At 42.7% G+C, this 17,669-nt stretch overlaps 1 protein-coding gene across 1 annotated transcript; it reads right to left on the bottom strand.

The window, feature by feature from the left end:
• Positions 1 to 6,426: 6,426 nt before the first annotated feature.
• Positions 6,427 to 17,503, bottom strand: lpcat2 (lysophosphatidylcholine acyltransferase 2). The gene is made up of 14 exons (XM_012827000.3): positions 16,921 to 17,503; positions 16,418 to 16,560; positions 15,664 to 15,881; positions 15,395 to 15,507; positions 14,784 to 14,844; positions 13,715 to 13,773; positions 13,563 to 13,597; positions 13,126 to 13,180; positions 12,844 to 12,926; positions 10,666 to 10,791; positions 9,894 to 10,047; positions 9,706 to 9,804; positions 9,338 to 9,479; positions 6,427 to 8,091 (listed from the first exon to the last, which is right to left on the bottom strand). The coding sequence occupies exons 1-14, from the start codon at positions 17,029 to 17,031 to the stop codon at positions 7,913 to 7,915; spliced, it is 1,578 nt and encodes a 525-aa protein (XP_012682454.1). The 5' UTR covers positions 17,032 to 17,503; the 3' UTR covers positions 6,427 to 7,912.
• Between the last annotated feature and the right edge of the window lie 166 nt (positions 17,504 to 17,669).

The raw sequence follows: 17,669 nt of genomic DNA, 5'->3' as shown, positions 1-17,669 counted from the left end.
ACTGTTGACTTAAACTAGTACTAGCACATGTCTGCTGAAGAAGTTTAGGAAAACACTGTTCAGTTTTTTCCAACTTTAATTACCTGTTTCTTCTCTCTTCTCCTAAACAGATTGAATTATGTTTTTCTAAGAATCTGTAAAAGCATTGTGTTCTAAGTGTAATCGAGTTGTAAGCCAGCTTTAGCCATAGGCAGTGATTTCTATTAGATATTGTGGATCAGTTCATCCCATTAAAGTCAATGAATGTCCTCTTAAAGCTCTCCAGTGCTTCTTTTATAAAACCTTAAAAGGCGCGATTTGGGTGTTTTGTTGATACTCTGGTGGAGATTAAATAATAAATGCAAGCAAGGAACAAGGTTATATGGGTAATTTATATTATCATTAGTGTATTTACTCCATGTGGGCTTACATTTCAGGAAGTTGGCAGGTGGACTCTGGAGGTGACCTAAACAGGGTGGCACTGGTTCTTTAAACAAACAGACTGGGGAACAGCTTTGTAAATTGCACAAAAACAATGGACATATGGGCCCTATGGCTTGCCCACAGTGGAGAGACACCATCGTAAGTCGTTAGACCATGTCATTGTTCACTAACTCCTCTGGGATTTGGGATTTGGTGAGGGTCTCCGAGCAGGTGTTAATCTAGAAGATGGATGGATGGAGATGATGGCCGCGTGATGCGGTGTCTTGCCTGAGGGGGAATGTTTGCATGAGATCTTACCTCATACCACATGTGTTCTGGATAAGCTCTGACCGTAGAAGACAGTCTGGGCCTGGCATCCCAAAAGTATCGTAGCATCGCTCACCATAAAGCATTGTGACATCACCATTAAAGCATTGTGACATCAATGGAGACGTTTATTGAAAGGTCAGTGGTGCTCTGCTGCCCGAGAGAACTAGAGACCCGGACGCACGACCAGGAACCACACTGCAACTTGGTGAAATTTTTGAGGCAGTTTACAAAAGTACATAATAACTCAACTGATAGGACATGCTGGCAATGAGAGAAGGGTGTGCATTTCCATATTGTAAGATACTCTGGGTAAAGTAACTAAAAGCAAATATACAGTAGTTATTTGTGGATGCCAAAAGCAGATCCATTACATTTTAGAGATGGAAGCTCCTTCAGCCCTGCAGATCCTCCTGGCTGTCTACCCAAATGCAGCATTCTAGCTGGCATGGGCCAGCCGCAGCAGCTGAGTAGGTAGCATCATTTCTTCAGCATCCGATGTCCACCTCACCCCTCCAGGCTGCAAGGCCTGCCTCTCCCCAGGGGGCACTTCTCTGCTTCGGCCAGATCATTATCTGGAGGGGATAAGCTTAATGAGACATGAAAACTCTCACTATTGGCCGGTGATGGGGTCACCAGTGGAGCCCCGCTACACACAAGCTCAACAATACTGATTTTCCTGGATAATCACCACCAACTTCATATCGTAAATGTTTAATGTTTCAAGTCTTATTCACAAGTTTTAAGATGTTCATGAAGTGTGTTGTGAGCATTTGGAGACAGGATGAAGTATGAATGTCAAGGCACAATAGTCACAGCATTTAATAGTATGAATAGTGATTTTTGGCATGGCACAAATTGGAGCCCCCTTAAGTGTGTTATTGCTATAACAGCAAAGACACAGGGGCTCCATCCATGTGTATGGTTCCTAACTAGGATCTCCAGTTGTTAGTTCTGTTTTAACCCACGCCAGTCAGTCATGAACTGTATCAACAGTTTGCCAGCTTTTTGGTACGTTATCACCAACATGCGTAGGTATAAATCAATCCATTGCATCACAATGAGGAGTTCCATTCACCCGTGTTCCAATAGAAAACAATCTCCTCTTTTGTGTATTTCCTTTCTCTGGTCATTTATCAGTTGAGTATGGAGGTAAAACAGAGCCCCAGGGCACAGTGTCAAAAGGTTGAACATTAGATGACCTCCTGTGAAGACTACAAAATTTGTTAGGACGTTTCCTAGTGTTTCCCTAATCATCTGTCATCCAGATCAATATCAGCTTCAGACGTTGTACTAGGAGACCTGTTATTGTGTGGCACTACAAAAGTAAAAAGCAAGATAAGATGAAATGAACCACAATTACCTGCAGGTCACTTATTATAGTTCACTACCTAGTTGCAAGTATTCATGTATTGGAAAAAGCCTGCTGAACAGGGACTTGGGGGGTCTATGCGTAAGCTTGGCTAGACATAAAATCATCGATTATAAACTGTCTTTTTAATACGTTGTGTAAAGCTCTGTCTGTTCCAAGCAAATACACCGTACATACCATTTCACTCAGCACTGTTGATCTAAAATGGCAAGAGTATGCTATACCATTTCACTCAGCACTGTTGATCTAAAATGGCAAGAGTATGCTATAGCTTGCAGTAGAAAGGAAACATGCAAATTATTGATGGGCTATAACAATAACATAAAAAAAGGTGGAGGGGTGTGAGGAGGCAGATCAGTCCTCTGTGAAAATCATTGGAGGCTGAAACATTTCCATTGAAGGTAGAAGCTAACAAACATGATACATGAGACCGGTTACTAGTATGTGTGTGCTCTCTATGCCTTGGAGCACATACAGTATATTTAAATTTGGTTGTATATCATCATTAATTGATCCGTATCACAAAGCTGCCTGGGTCTTACATAAATGACAGGATGAGTAATGACTAACGTAGAGGCCTATGACCTCTTTTGAACTTAGGACTTTACCTCTAATAGTACATTTTCAGACCGAAGAGTTTTGTATTTATTGAGTAGGCACACTACACATGGCCAAATGACTGTGATGAAAAACTGAATCCTTTCCAAGCTGCCTAGATGTTGGTGCTTAGTTGTTGTATGGCCATCTGTAATACACTTGATATTTTTTTTATTTCAAACCAGATGAAAGTACACTAAAACAACCAGAAAACAAAGAGCAGTGCCAACGTGTATATCTGTGGAATCAGGTCTATCTTCCCAAATAACTGTTACATCATCATGTGCTACTGTATGTGAAAAACACATTAAGATTGATATATTTACTTCACATTTACAGTATCTGGTTTTACCAACATTCCTTTTCATAGCTGTTTAGTGTGTATGTATCTGAAACCAAGGAATTCAACATGGGTAATTATTAAGGAATAATGTATTTATTATTATTTGTTCGTTTATTCCATCATTATTATATTTACCTATTGGTGAACAGAAGGGCACATGCTAGTCTTGCAATTGAAGTAAAAGTGTGCAACATTTGCCACTTAAGGTATGTTTATAGGCAACTAGTTTTAGTTTCATCTTCAAATTCATTTTGATGGTACATGGTCATGTGAGGGACAGATGAAAACACCTGTCTTTATCCACCCAGGCTAAACACTATGTAGTTCTGTGGTCTGGGTCGGACCCCCGTGGAAATGTAAGAAAAGCTTTCACAGCATGACATTGCCAAAATATACCAATTTAGCATGGTAGCAAGTATTTATCAATGCCAGCTGTGCTGTTGTTGATGCCTTTTATGTAGTTAGCTTGCTAGTTTCAGCCTTGGGCCACACCGTTTACTTCATCTGTGCGTGACGGCTATCTCGCTGAACTGCAGGGCTCGTATGCGTGTGTGTCCACACCGCCAGCGTTGCTGACATGATGTCTTTATGACTATAAACAGATATTTTCACTGTCTATTTTTGCTGAGAACTGCGGGCCTCACAAGCCTCAAATAGGCACCACGTTGAAGCTCTAGATGACGCGCTGCTGCGGCGAGGCTCAAGACGTGGCTGCTCTCACCACGGGCACCGAAATGAACAGCAAGAGGTTCCGCAACCATCACGCACAGGTGAGGTACATGGTGTGGCATGGGCCTTACACCAAAAACTCCTCACTGCGGCTCTAAGAGAACATCCTTGTGTGGAAATCCTTGTTGTTGTGCATTGAGAAACAGGTGCTCTGTTCAGTGGGGTTTCCTTGTCACCAAAAAGGGAAAAAAGCTATGACAAGACTGAGGGAGACATTAATTCAAATGATTCAAGTATGCTTTTCTACTTCCAAGTGTGCTTTTTTTGTGCAGTTCCCGTTGATGAGCACTGTGACGGTAAAGCCATGTTTGGGCCCTGTTTAATCTCACTGGAGCCCTGCCTCTCTTTATACACACAGGGTGCATCTGCTCCCCTCATCTTGTCCAACAACGGACACTCAGGCTGAGCCATCACCCATGCTGAGCTGAGCTTGCCCCCTTCCCCCTCCCAGTGGACACACTGTGAAGCTAGGATGTGGCCCTCCCAAAAAAATGGGAAGACGCATCATAACAAAGTGCAGCAGACAAAAGCTGTTAGGCCAAACATTGTCTTTCTGGCCTCAACCTTGGTATATTATGTTCTGGTGTGCATTTGTTTTAATACTGTGAATTACACAAAACAGGATGAATTTTCCCCTACTGATGAAGCGAATAGATGTGATGTCATCCAAAGGCGTGAAGCAGTGTCAATGCAAAACAAATACACACACACACACACTCCAGGAACTTTGAGCACGGTATGCTTGGCTAGCAACTGCGAGCTCACGCAATAAATGTGTGGAATGGGAGGCCGAGCCTATGAAAACAAGGCACACATGCGAGCGACACATGTCGAAATATGACACGTCCTTGTCAGAGAACACTCTGTCTATGCCCAACACTGCCGGTGGCCGCCACCCAGGACTGATCTGCCTCCTCACTCCCCTCCACCTCTGGGCATACACATGCTCATGCCCGCCTTGCCTAGAAAAGGGGGGACCTGTCAACGTGAAATACAATACCCATCATCACGCATGGCTAATACATATCTGGAGCAGGTGGAGGTGTGACAAGCCATAAAGAGCGTATAACGAGCGCATGCATAGAATGTGATAGACCTGTGAGGAATGGCTCAGGCAGTAGACTATGGCAGCCTGTAACGAAAGAGAGAGAGACAGAGAGAGAGAGAGAGAGAGAGAGAGAGACAGAGATGGAGTGAGAGGAAAATAGAGGGCATATATTCTGTGTTCCACCTACGGGGAACAGCACAGAGTGTATGCTCTGCGGCAGCCCTCCGGCAGAAAATAGGCAGAGAGACAAAGGTGGAACTTTTGTGTTGCTGTGATTACCGCTATTTACCGAGCCATCAATTAGGCCGGTGGGCCTGTCAATGGTGACCTTTTTCTACCTCTGCTCTGATTGTCTTTTTTACTCCCCTGTTCCAGAAGGGTCTGTCCTGCACGGATCCTGGCTCCCACTCCTTGTTTGGTGGAAGGGAGATATAACCAGATTAAAGGCACTGATTGCCCACAATTTGACTAGACAGGCTCACCTCAGGCACTACCGAAATGGATACAGCAATATCGAGACTGAAGCAAAGGAGAGGGACAAGGAGAGAGGGAGTCTAAGAGAGAGAAAAAAAACAACAACACACTCGACAACATGACTTAATTGATGCCATGCCACCTCATCAATTGTGATTAAAATGAAATGGGCTCTTTGTGCTTGAAAAGGTTAAAACAAATTGAACGTGGAAATCACAGCTGGTAATCACAGCCTGTCCAACAGCAGGCTTTTAATTAACCGAGCCAGTCACCATCATTCATCTGCTTGTGTTTAAAGCGAGTGGGGGACATCACCACTTCAAAGGAGAGGGCACCATAGATCTGGAGGCAGCGATATAATGTAGTCACTCATACCTGATGCATTACAGGCAAGATATCCCTCTTCTCTGTGATGATAAAGAGGGTGCTACGCAGTTGCCATGTTTCTTCTCAATAATGTGAATTTCATCCACCATGTCACTCATTCATGAGAATTCAATAATTTGTGCAGCGAGGCAAATGTTAGTGTGTATTTGCTTCATCAAGCCTTCACTCACAATATGGTAAGAACAGCGACCTTTGATTTTCCATTGATTTCCCCACCATCTCTTCTAGTTTTTTTAAACAAATTATGTAATCATTGCAGCTTCAGTGGCCAGTACTCAGTCTGTGCCCAATGACTAGACAAGTCTTACATAAAAACTGTATGAAGCATCAAGTGAGGTAGAACTGCAACTGATCTCATTCCATGTAAGTTGTGCACAACTTTTGTTGTTATTTACACTGTAGATGAAGGCTTCATCTAACATTTGATTTCTGTCTCTCTTCATTCAACAGAAAAAAAGAACAATCTCCTCACACACTTCATCTAATCGTCAGTAAAACACATTGAAAACGGTGGAAACTGATTGTTTTACGCAGGCCTGTTGGGGTTTGGAGTGTAATGCGTTGTGTAATATGTAGAGCTGCTGCCATCTTGTGGTTGCTTGTTGAACATGCACATTACTCCAGGGGCAGCCTGAGATCAACTAATAATATCACTGCAAACTTCATCGTCGTTTCCTGGAAAGGAATTAAAAAGTTTACATGTTGTGTTAAAACAAACACAGACAAAAACACTCTCACACAAACAAGGGAGAAAAAAATTCAAAGATTTTATTGCAAAATAAGCTAAATGTGCTGTGTTAACAAAAAATCATTTATAATTGGCTTCTGCATGGCTAAGTAAATAATGCAGTACATTAATTTGAAACCTACCTCCCCCTGGTATACCGGCATGTATGTCGGTACTGTTGCCTTTTTGCTCACAAATTGCCCTATTTTTTTCTGAAGCTGCTGGGCATTAGCCTACAAAAGCTGCAGGGATATGCTGCTGTCTCAGCAACACTGTTCTTAAATAGAAATGCAAATAGAAACAGATACACAGCAAAACCTTTGATTACTGCCGACTTTCTGGAGCAGAGTCCCTGAGCGGAGAGAGAAAGTGAGAAACACAGCATACACTCGGTAATCTCTAGAGCAAGAAACTCCAGTGGCTTTTTTCGGGTAGCTGCTCCTCAGAAGAACATTTCGCAGCAAGAGTAAAAAATAATGATCTGTAAGACTTGTAAATCTGCAGTTACTTGCCCATATCATGTTCACACAGAAGCCAGCTTTAATTAAACCAAAACAAATTTTACTTTGGGATGACATGTAAGTCAAAGGTCCTTTTGGGCAGTGGGCTCAAAATCAATTACTCTCAGGATTCACACCCATTTTCATTGACATTTAAAACATTTTGAATTACTTTTCAAGGACCTTTAATGAAATGATCATGACCCTTCACAACCTACAAGTACACAAAATTGCGTACTTTACTCCACAGGTTGGGCCGAATTATTGCATGAAAATTAAACAACAACCTTTTCCCTTCCTCTTCTAACAGGCTAGTTGGGCGAACTTGAATTGACTTAGTCTGCATGCAGCAGAAATTCGCACAACGAAACAGCATCCATGGAACAATAACATAATTGATTTCATTAGACCTACATATAACAGAATAAAATGTAAGGACTTTGGCAAACGTTTCAATGTATTTTCTGAATTCCATGATTTTCCCATGATTTTCATGACCGTGTGAACCCTGTACTTTTCTAAAAAAGCATTTGTATAATTACCAATGTTTAAAATGTACAAAATTACAAATTTTAGGCTCTCAAAATTAGTGGTCTTAAAAACATCTAGCTCAAGACACAAATAAAGTGTTTGGGGAATAAAGGCATGATTACATTTATGCAAGTAAAATTTATTTTGAACATAGATCATTTTGTAAGTACCATTTATATGTTAAAGCACTGATTGCTATGGCTGAAACCAGGTATTACTCTGAGAACTAACTCCCAATTAAGATGTACTGAATTTTGATTTATGAAGGGGCGCCTCTTGTCTCTACACAAGGCCTTTCCCCCTAAGGCAGATTTGAAAAAAAAAGGGTTCCATAAATCTGAGTGACCTCTTCACAACAGTTTGGCATCTCCTCACATGCCAATTCTGTTATAGTTCCAGTGGTTCTGACAGTCAGTTCAGTTCAGTTCAGTGCATTAGAGACAGGGGCTGCGTCCTCCCAAGGCACCCGCTGCTATCAGTCGTCCTTCTTGTCGGAGGTGCTCTCCTCCTGGCTCTCGTCTGAGCGCACGCAGGAGAAGTAGCCCACTATGTCTGTGTCGTCCCCCTGAAGGGCCTGGTAGCGCTGCAGCTCCAGGTAATTGGTGAACAGTTTGGCATACTGCGGGTGCGTCAGGGCAAAGGAGCGGAACTCAGCTGCAGGGAGAGACGGAGAATGAGGTGAACCCAGGAGTACACACCGAAGCCTGTGTGTGTGTGTGTGTGTGTGTGCCAAACCAAACTAAATGCTAAATGCCAGAATAGCTAAACACATCTAAAACACATGCAATACCCCCCTAATCAACATAACTGGGCTACAGACAGCGTATGTTGTACCGTGAAGGAGTGCGGAAGATCCCGGGTACAGCACACGGCGCGTATTGCGACTGTCACCAGCCAACTAAATACTAAATAAAATCCCCATACACCCAGCCAGGCAGCCTCTCTCTCTCTCTCTCTCTCTCTCCCTCTCCCTCTCCTTTCTTATCACATTGCTAATGCCTATAATAACCCACTCACTCTGTTCTTTTTCTTTCTCTCCTAATCTAGACTATCTTCGCCATGGGACGCTGCTGTAGTCTCTCTACCCGGTCTACCTGCAGAAACCCTCGACCAATTGCACCCACCGCCACCGCACTGCCGTACACTTACTCTACCTCATACCCTATGCTAGCATTTATATACAATATATATTATTGCCACCATCGACATGTTTCTCTGTTCCTACTCCCCTTACCCCTGTAATAGTAACCCTATCAGCACAGTGTATATCCACTAAACTGGTCTTGTCTGTATCATGTGTTTACCACTGGATGTCTGTATATATATTATGTACATCTACCAAATGCAGGCTATGTACAACACCTGTTGTTTCCCTTCCCCTTCTGCCACACAACCCTCCCCCCTTCCCCCCTTCCTATCTCCACCCGGCCGACCTCAAGCAGATGGGTTCCCCCTTATGTGCCGTGGTTCTGCTTAAGGTTCCTTCCTGACTAACAGGGAGTTTTTTCTTGCCCGTGTTGCCATTGTGCTTGCACTAAGGGGGTTTCAGGCTCTGGGCTCTGTAAAGCGCCTAGAGACAATTGTATTGTTATGGCGCTATATAAATAGAATTTAATTGAATTGAAGTGTGTGTGTGTGTGTGTGTGTGTGTGTTACAAATTAAGGAGCAGAAATTAAGGGGGCAGAGCAAGTCATTACCGTGTGTTAATGTTCAACAAACTATATATTTTTGCAACATTTCAGATGTTTACAGCCTGTAAAATAGTGGCTTTTGCTAATGTTTCAAATGCTCAAATAGATTTAAGTTAAATAATGGAGAGATTGTTTGTTTTATATATTATTATGTGTTGGTACTGCCAAATAACAAATAGTACTAACTAATGACATAAACAACACTCACTATAGGTGATGTGGCCAGATCCATCAGCGTCAACGTCTTTGAAGAGTTTGGTCACATTGAGATCACACACACCCAAAGTAGAGCGCAGCATACTAGCAAATTCCTCTCGGCTGATGCTTTGGTCATCATCGGTGTCAAAGAGCTGAAAGAGATGAAAATATACTGACCTAAATTATACATTCAGCAATCATCTAACATCTGTAGGTGTGAAAATATCTGTGCATGGGAAAATAACTCCAACTATAAACCCAATTTTAACATTGTGTCTGAATACTTTACCACAGCCCTACTTACTACTCATGCACGCTAGATACAAACTGTCACATTTGTTGTAGGTACATGTACTAAGCTGGATGCCGCTCTTGTACCTTAAAAGCCATTTGAATGACCTCTTCTGTGTTGGCAGGTCGGCACAAAACTGTAACTCCAATTACATACTCTCTGAAGTCAATAGTGCCGTCCCCATCCTGCAAAGGACAAAAGCAGTGGGATGAATTTTATGAGATGTACAGTTTTTTCATCTCTCTCTCTCTTACACACACACACACACACATACCCTGTCAAAGAGAGCGAACAGCTCTTGCAGGACTGGACTGATGGGAAGCTTGAGGAAGTTTGCAAACTCTTCGATCTTGATGCGGCCACCCTTGTTGGAGTTGGCAATAGAGGCAAAGCTTTCAAGCTCCTTCTGGATATTGTCCCATTTCAGTCTATCAGAGATAGAGAGAGAAGATAGAACACCTTTCAAATGAAAATCACATTAGATGAATCACACGTAGCAGATGATACCAGTATCTTGAGCCAACAGCCTGTGCATAAGATGTGGACAACACAGGGTCCTCAACAAACAAAGCAGCTCTATTTAAACTGGCCTCAGTTTGGCAACTATGCTGTTGAGGAGCATATATTGTTGTTGAAGCATTTTGCAAAATGTTGCATGTTGATCTGGGTCAGTAAGTGACTCCCATTGATCTTGCTCATCAGAATTGTTTTTAGAAATGAGCGCAGGTTGACTGCCAGCAATGATGGACAAATTGAGGGGAAATAGCTGCGAGTACAACTGATGGACCAGTTTCAACCTGCCGAGCTACCAAACACTCCCTAATTAACAGCGGTGGGGTTGTTTTAATTGTTACTGCTATATTAAAACACTTTTCAGATAGCTGAAAGGCTTTGCTTGTAGGCTTGATTCAATAAATATCCCCAAAGATGAAGGGGATACTGATACTCTGACATGTCTGTCTTGACCATCTGCAACGGTCATGAATAGCAGCTACTGTGAGCAGGTGTGCTGTGATCCGCTGTTGTTGTTGTTGTTGCAGACTTACTCCAGCTTCCTGCTGATCTTGGTGAACTCCACGAGGCCGGCCTCCATGGGCAGAGTCAGCTCCCCCGCAGAGATCATGAGACGGCAGTCCTCAAAGGTGTGGTCCGTCACCGGGATCCCCAGGGCTCTGCACACATCAAAGCCATGAGCCTACTGCTTGTTTGTCTGTAGCCATCCATGAGGTTATGTGATAAACTCTTTGTCTGTACTGCCGATGGGTTAGACATTGTTTCCTATATTTATATGCAAAAGAACAGAACACATGTCCATCCCTGACCAAAGAGGGACAGTTCTACTTCACTTGGTCCCCGGGCGCTTACCACAGGGTTCCCACGCTTCCCTTGAAAAAAAAAAAAAATCCATGCTACCTCCTGATTTTCCAGGTACCATATTAAGTGATGATTTATAGGCCCCTGAAGCTTTCCGCCCCATCCCCTCTCACACACAACCCCCTAGGACACCTGGCTAATGTTCCTATTAAGTAGTATCATTTTTTAAAGAAAAAACGAAAAATCACAAAATAGCTAAAAGTAGATATAAGAATGAATGTTAAAAAATGTATCAAGACTAGTCATGTCAACTAGTAGTAATGTCACAGCCTAACGTGAAAATGTATTGGTAGTTAGCTAGCAATGCAAGGATAACCTTGCATAAGAAGTTTCACTGTAGAGGTCAAGGCTCCCGTGTTGGCTGGGAAATGCATGTATTTAACCCTTCTATTGAGATCGCGAGTAACGTTTCTCGGTTATTATTCCCGAAGTCCACCAATCCGAAACTATACTTATTAAGTCCATACCACCAGGTTGCCAGCATCAAATTCCAACATCCAATATACCAGATAGGATGCCAAGAGCATGCTCTACAACATGGGATCATCCATTTCTCTCTACAGTAAAAGCTGTTCACATGTAAAGGGTTTTTATAAACTCATCTTAATTCTGTGCTCAATACATTTAGCAGACGCTTTTGTCCAAAGCGACGTACAAGGGAGAGAATAGTCAAGCTACGAGCAATAGAACCTAGTGTAACAATAAATACTACTTTACATAAGAAATATATATATAAAAAAAAAAACGAAATAGAAAGAAAAAGAAGAAGTGCAGAAATGTAACTGCTGTAATTGCAAGTTAAGCACTTGTCGAAGTGCCAGTTAGGACGGGAAGTGCTCTCTGAAGAGTTCGGTCTTCAAAAGCTTCTTAGAGGTAGAGAGGGACGCCCCTGCTCTGGTAGTGCTAGGCAGTTCATTCCACCAACGTGGAACTACAAATGAGAATAGTCTGGACTGCCGCTCACTAGAAGAGCGCAGCATCCTGGGTGTAACATTGGCCCTTACAAGAGCATTTAGGTAGGTGGGAGCAGAACCATCAAGCACTCTGTAGGCAAGCATAAGTGACTTGAACTTATTGCGAGCAGCTACAGGCAGCCAGTGGAGGTCAATGAGTAGCGGGGTGACGTGTGCCCTTTTCTGTTTCATTTTATTACTATTTTACACATCATCCAATACAATTTTCCAGGACAACTGTTTCAATTTCCATGTAAGTGTTCACTTGCTCAGTTTCCATGACTTTTCCAAACCTGGAAAATGAAAAAATGAATTCCATGTTTTCCATGGTTTCCAGGTACTGTGGGAACCCTGTACAAGCTGCCCACTGCTCCTGGGGGGTCCTGGAGGAAGGATGGTCCAGGATGGCAGAGAATAAATTCCCCGCGACCTCAGGCCTGCGTGTGTGTGTGTGTGTGTGTGTGTGTGTGTGTCTTGTGTCGCCTCCATATATGCATGTGTGTGTCCCAGTGTGTCGTGTGTGCCATTAAAACCTGACAATGAATGAATGAATGAATGAATGAATGAATGAATGAATGAATTAATATTTCATTAATTATCATGAGGACCTCTGGTGATAAAATCTGAGGCAACTGTTTGTGTGTCCTTTACTTTCAACTAATGCGTGTAGCAGCATGCTCTTCCTGCAAAACCAAGCCGAGACACTTTGACAGACTAGCCTAGTCTGGGCTTGACACAGCCTAGACATGGATACCAACAGCATATAAATAACCAACACTCAAGTAATGCCTATTCTGTGTGCACTAATAGACACATACCATATGCATCCGTGTACACTATGTGCAAGTTATATTCAGCAGAGGAAACGAAGAAGAGGTGAAAAAAAATATGCTTTACTCTGCCATGACTCCTCGCACTTTCTGTGCAAAAAGAGTGGGGCTTTTCTTCTCGGCCTCGGTGGGGGTTTGAGGGGGCAGGAACTATAAAAAAAAGGTCACAAATGTCAGAGGTCCTCCCGCAATGCAACATTCCTGCGTTTGGTAACTAAAATAAAAACAGCTAGTCACATGTCATGTATGGCAGTCACTTCCATGTGTCAAAGCAGGAGTTGCAGAAGTCAAGAAGCAGGGGAGGGGAGGGGAGGGGAAGAGAGGGGAGGGGAGTGTGGGGGGTACTAACCTCAATCTCAACGGTTGTGTAGAGCTGACACAGGGTGAGAAGGAGCAAAGTCCCCCTGCAAGTACCCACAACATGTGATCACTCTCTCACACCCTCTCACTCTCTCTTACGCACACACAATATCAAACACAGAGAGCTGCTTTTCCTCACTGGTTCTAGATGATCTAATTATACTGAACTTCATTTAGCAGCTTCATGTAGAGAGTTTAAAACTAGGTTTGCACCTCTCTCATAATCCAGAGGGCTAAATGCTGGACTTAATCCACAGCCTTGCAATAGTATTTCACAAAGTAGCTTGGGAGCAGTTGTAAAAAGTTTGAAAAGTCAAAACCTACAAGCAGTTTTTGATACAGAGAAATACCACACACAAACATACAGTTTTGTAACCATGTGTGGTTGATTTTTGGGTATTTTTTGGAGAAAATGAAAGTACGTACGACGTTGGGCCTTGCCATGTCCAAGTCACATTATCCTTCAGAGATAAAAAAAAAAAAAAAGGTGCAGTCGTTAGTCAGTCATCGCCAGTTGTGCTATTAATACCAATGTTTTATGGCTTGCTTCTAATTTAAGACTAGCCTGTGGTACTCACCAGCTTATTGGGGTATCTGAGGACCACAGGTTGCACTGGGACACCAGGGATAAAGGCACCTGAGAAGAAATCAATAAACACATTATAACCAGGACACATAGCTAGCGTCTACAGCTACCTACCTGCCATGCAAATGCTAACATAGCTTGCATCTACAGCTATCTACCTGCCATGCAAATGCCAACGATGATGCAAAACAAGCGCCACTGATAAGATGAAGACAAAACGGCTGACAACTCTCACCAATCACAAGCTGATGAAGATGTTTGAAAACAAATGTGTCTGATGTAATCTGACTTGTGTTTACATGCTTGCAAATGTTTGTGTGAATTATATAATGGCACCATAAGGGAGGGGGTACATTTGGGAGACTATTTTCAGCCTGGTGCCTCTGCTTTTGTCTATTTGTGCTGACTGCAAAACCACAGCTTCCACATGGGTGAAGGGAGAGGGAGAAGCTCTCACAAAAAAAGGCTACAAGAGATACCATTCTCTTCCTGACACTTTACGGGCGCATCTATATAATGGAGATTCACATTAGGAGTTATGAAATATACACTACACAGTCACAAAACTCACAAACAAGACAAAAAACAAGACACTAGGACCTCAATTCTACATATTCTTGAGTTTGTTTCAATGGATTGGATGGAATGGATTCAAATTCTGCTGTAGGCTTACTTAATCCAACACCACAGAATGGTCTTCAGATGTGCAGTATGCTAATTATATGCACAGTTAGCAAATTCCAAGCAATACATTAATTCATTCATAATACTATAATGCAAAAATAAAGATACTGAAATTTTAAAACAACTACAAGCAGGTTGTCTGCAATGTATACTGCATTTGAACATCTGTGCTGGCTGTCTAGCAAGCTTAGCAAGAAAACCTACTTATGTGAAAGCATAATAATAATAATCTTCCTTCAATTTATACATTGCAGCACTGGGTGATTGTAGAGATTGTATCTAATTAATGCAATACACGAACAGAGACATTTTCTTACTGAACAAATGTCTGTGAGCAATGGAATGTTGTTAATCCTAAAACAGTACAATCTGCCCACCTTGTTTGAATGTGATAAGACAGGATCGATTGGTACATGTGCCCTCAGGGAAGATCAAAACCTGCAATCAACACATGCGGTCAGTGCAATAACACCCACATACAGTACACTAATAAACCCTTCAGTCAATTCATCCCTACATCCAGAAACATACCATACATTCTTAAAAAAAAAAAAAAAAAACCTAGGCTCAGGATGTGAGAATGAGGAAGGAAACCACTTCATGTGAAGAAATAACTGCAGTGGGTAATATTCTGCAGGCCATTCCATATAATTGGCCATGTGGCAACTTTAGCAAGTAATGTGTGGTATGGCGTGATCTGATTTGGATGACCTACAAAGCATTTGCACCAATGATAAGACAGCTTTGACTTGTCCCTTAATGATCTGGGCTTGGGGGTTGTAAACTACAGTATATGAACGACATGTAGCAAACATTCTTTCGAAATACATTATGAATAACCATATTTAAATGATGGTCAAGACGACCAATAGACTAAACCCTGATTTGATGTGTAGTCAGTGAATCAGTCTGATCTCTGAGGGAGTTATTCTCTTTAGTACAGGTACCTCACACATACAAAAGAGGGGCCAGGGGACTACATACATACCTGTGGCCAGACTCCTCCTGATGTGGACCTGCTCTCAATCTCTTTGATCGTGTTCTTACGCGAGTCTGGATCTTTTCGAGAGACCAGCACAGGTTGCAGACAGCGCAGAAACCCTGTTAGCACAAACACACACACTTTTTAGTTACACGGCTCAAGGGTCATGTTGTGAAATACCACAGCTTTCATAAACTCGGTGACACAACCCATGCTGGGGGGTGCTGACAACATTCCACTAAAAACATGCTTTATTAGTCTGAACTCCAACTTACTGCCAAAAATTGGCGTGGATATGGTCTCTGAACGGGACACTGTAGAAGGGAGGCCGGCGATGATGCACACGATGGCATCGAAGAAGCTGGAGTGGGGCGCCACGGCCAAGATGGGCGCCTCGCCACTGCTCACCTTTCTACCCCTCACCACAACCCGGAAGCCCAGGCTGAAGAAATACATCCGGCCCAGAAAGGCTATCACCGTCCGACACAGAAACCTGCGGTGTGAGTGTGCTTGTTAAAACCACATTGTGCACTTCCCCAATTGTAAACGTGGGTGGGGTGAAATGAAGTTACTTCTAACTGAATAGGGACTGTGAACTACTTTATTTCATGAAACACTATTGAGATTATATGTTACAGCTTTATAATGTATTTGATTGTTGGAAAGCTGATTTTGTGCGTTGCGTCTAGTTAAAAGCTTGGGTGTTCAGCAGTTCATATCAGACAAATCATGTTTTGCAATGAGAGTCTGATGGTGTGGATTATCTACAGGCCGCTTCTATGGAAACTTGCTTCATCCTGTGGTTCATCATTGTGTGTGTGTCAATCTTATCAATCTACACCCATTTGCTGTTTTGTCACCAAGAAATACATAGACTAGCCATTAATGACTTTAAAATATAACTGATGCATTACTGCATGGATGATTGGTAAAATACATTTGTTAAGTAGTCTAAATTCAGTCCAGGTGAAGGACTGTTGGCCGTCTCAGGTGATAGTATCTGTGTTAGTAAGAGCACTCATTGTTTACCTTCTCCATCCAGTCATGGGCTCCACCGCTCCTTTCAGAGGCATTTTGAAAGTTACTAAAGTAGCCAAAGGCCATGTTAACAGCACCACCACTGTCAGGAGGAGACACCGAAGAGGAAGCAGCACTAGCCCCAGGAGTGCACACTGAAGAGAGAATACAGTGCTTTTAGGACATGGTTCAGTCAATTCACATTCCCATAGGCAGTCTCTCCCTCCATTGCCATTCGCATTAAGGAATTTATTGCTCTAACAGCTGATGGAAGGGAGAAAAAAAAAACTTTCCTTTCACTAAATCCCAACCCGTAGAGGGATTTAGAGTGGCTACACAGTTATGCTCATTGTTCCTGTTTTTAAAACGAGTGAGTATTAAGTCTGTTGTGTAATTACAGGATTAGATTAGGTTGATGCATATGGGCAGCGTCAGCGGTAGTTTACAGCGGGCAATTAATTAGGCTACCGGTTTGAGCAGAAAATTATTGTGCGTTGAATTCAAGCTGTACTCACTTTAATTTTGTCGGCCTTGGTTAATTTCTGTTCCTGCACAAACGGATTGAGCACCGCCGGTAGAAGAAGGGACTGTTGCCTCGGCAGAGCGAACACTCTCTGGGGTGGCATCCTCACGGGTTAACTTCAGTTCAAAAGGGGTTACAGATGATGACAGCGGGAGTCTTTCTCACTGGCCAGAACACCGTCTGCAACAGCCCAACATCTTCGATGCGCACATCGGCGCATCGTGAAATTTGTGCATTTCCTAGTTGTGCATTACAAGCATGAAACAGACCGCACAAAAACAGGAGTAGTGTAGCGCACTGCTTTAAAGCCCCTCCTCTCGAATCTAATCCTGTTTTGAGATGCAGTAACAGATCAAGTTGAACTGAGGGCGTCCTTACGAACAGAGTTGTGAAAACAGGCCGCTTGCATTCAAATCCTAATTAGCCTACATAACACTAGGTCTTTTTAGTGACTAAAACCAATATGAGAATGCACCCTAATTAGAGAGCTCTTGCTTTTTCGCTCAGAAACACGGTGTTGTATTTCAGATTTCTTTTGTGCGCCCCCTATGAAACTCTTCCATTTTGAAAATGGCGACGGGTTAATATGGAATCAAACATATCAAACTGTGATAGGCTCATAGGATAGGCTACATTTACAGCCATGTGCAAGGGCATTGGTGACGTGTGGTCATATCCGTGCATGCTCAGTTTCCCCGGTCAGATAGTCTACAGTTACAGCATTTCGCCACAGGGTGTCAC

Source organism: Clupea harengus, chromosome 6, assembly GCF_900700415.2.
Source record: "Clupea harengus chromosome 6, Ch_v2.0.2, whole genome shotgun sequence".
Classification (NCBI taxonomy): domain Eukaryota; kingdom Metazoa; phylum Chordata; class Actinopteri; order Clupeiformes; family Clupeidae; genus Clupea; species Clupea harengus.
The sequence above is the reverse complement of the archived record's forward strand: the minus strand, read 5'-3'. Positions and strand labels throughout refer to the sequence as shown.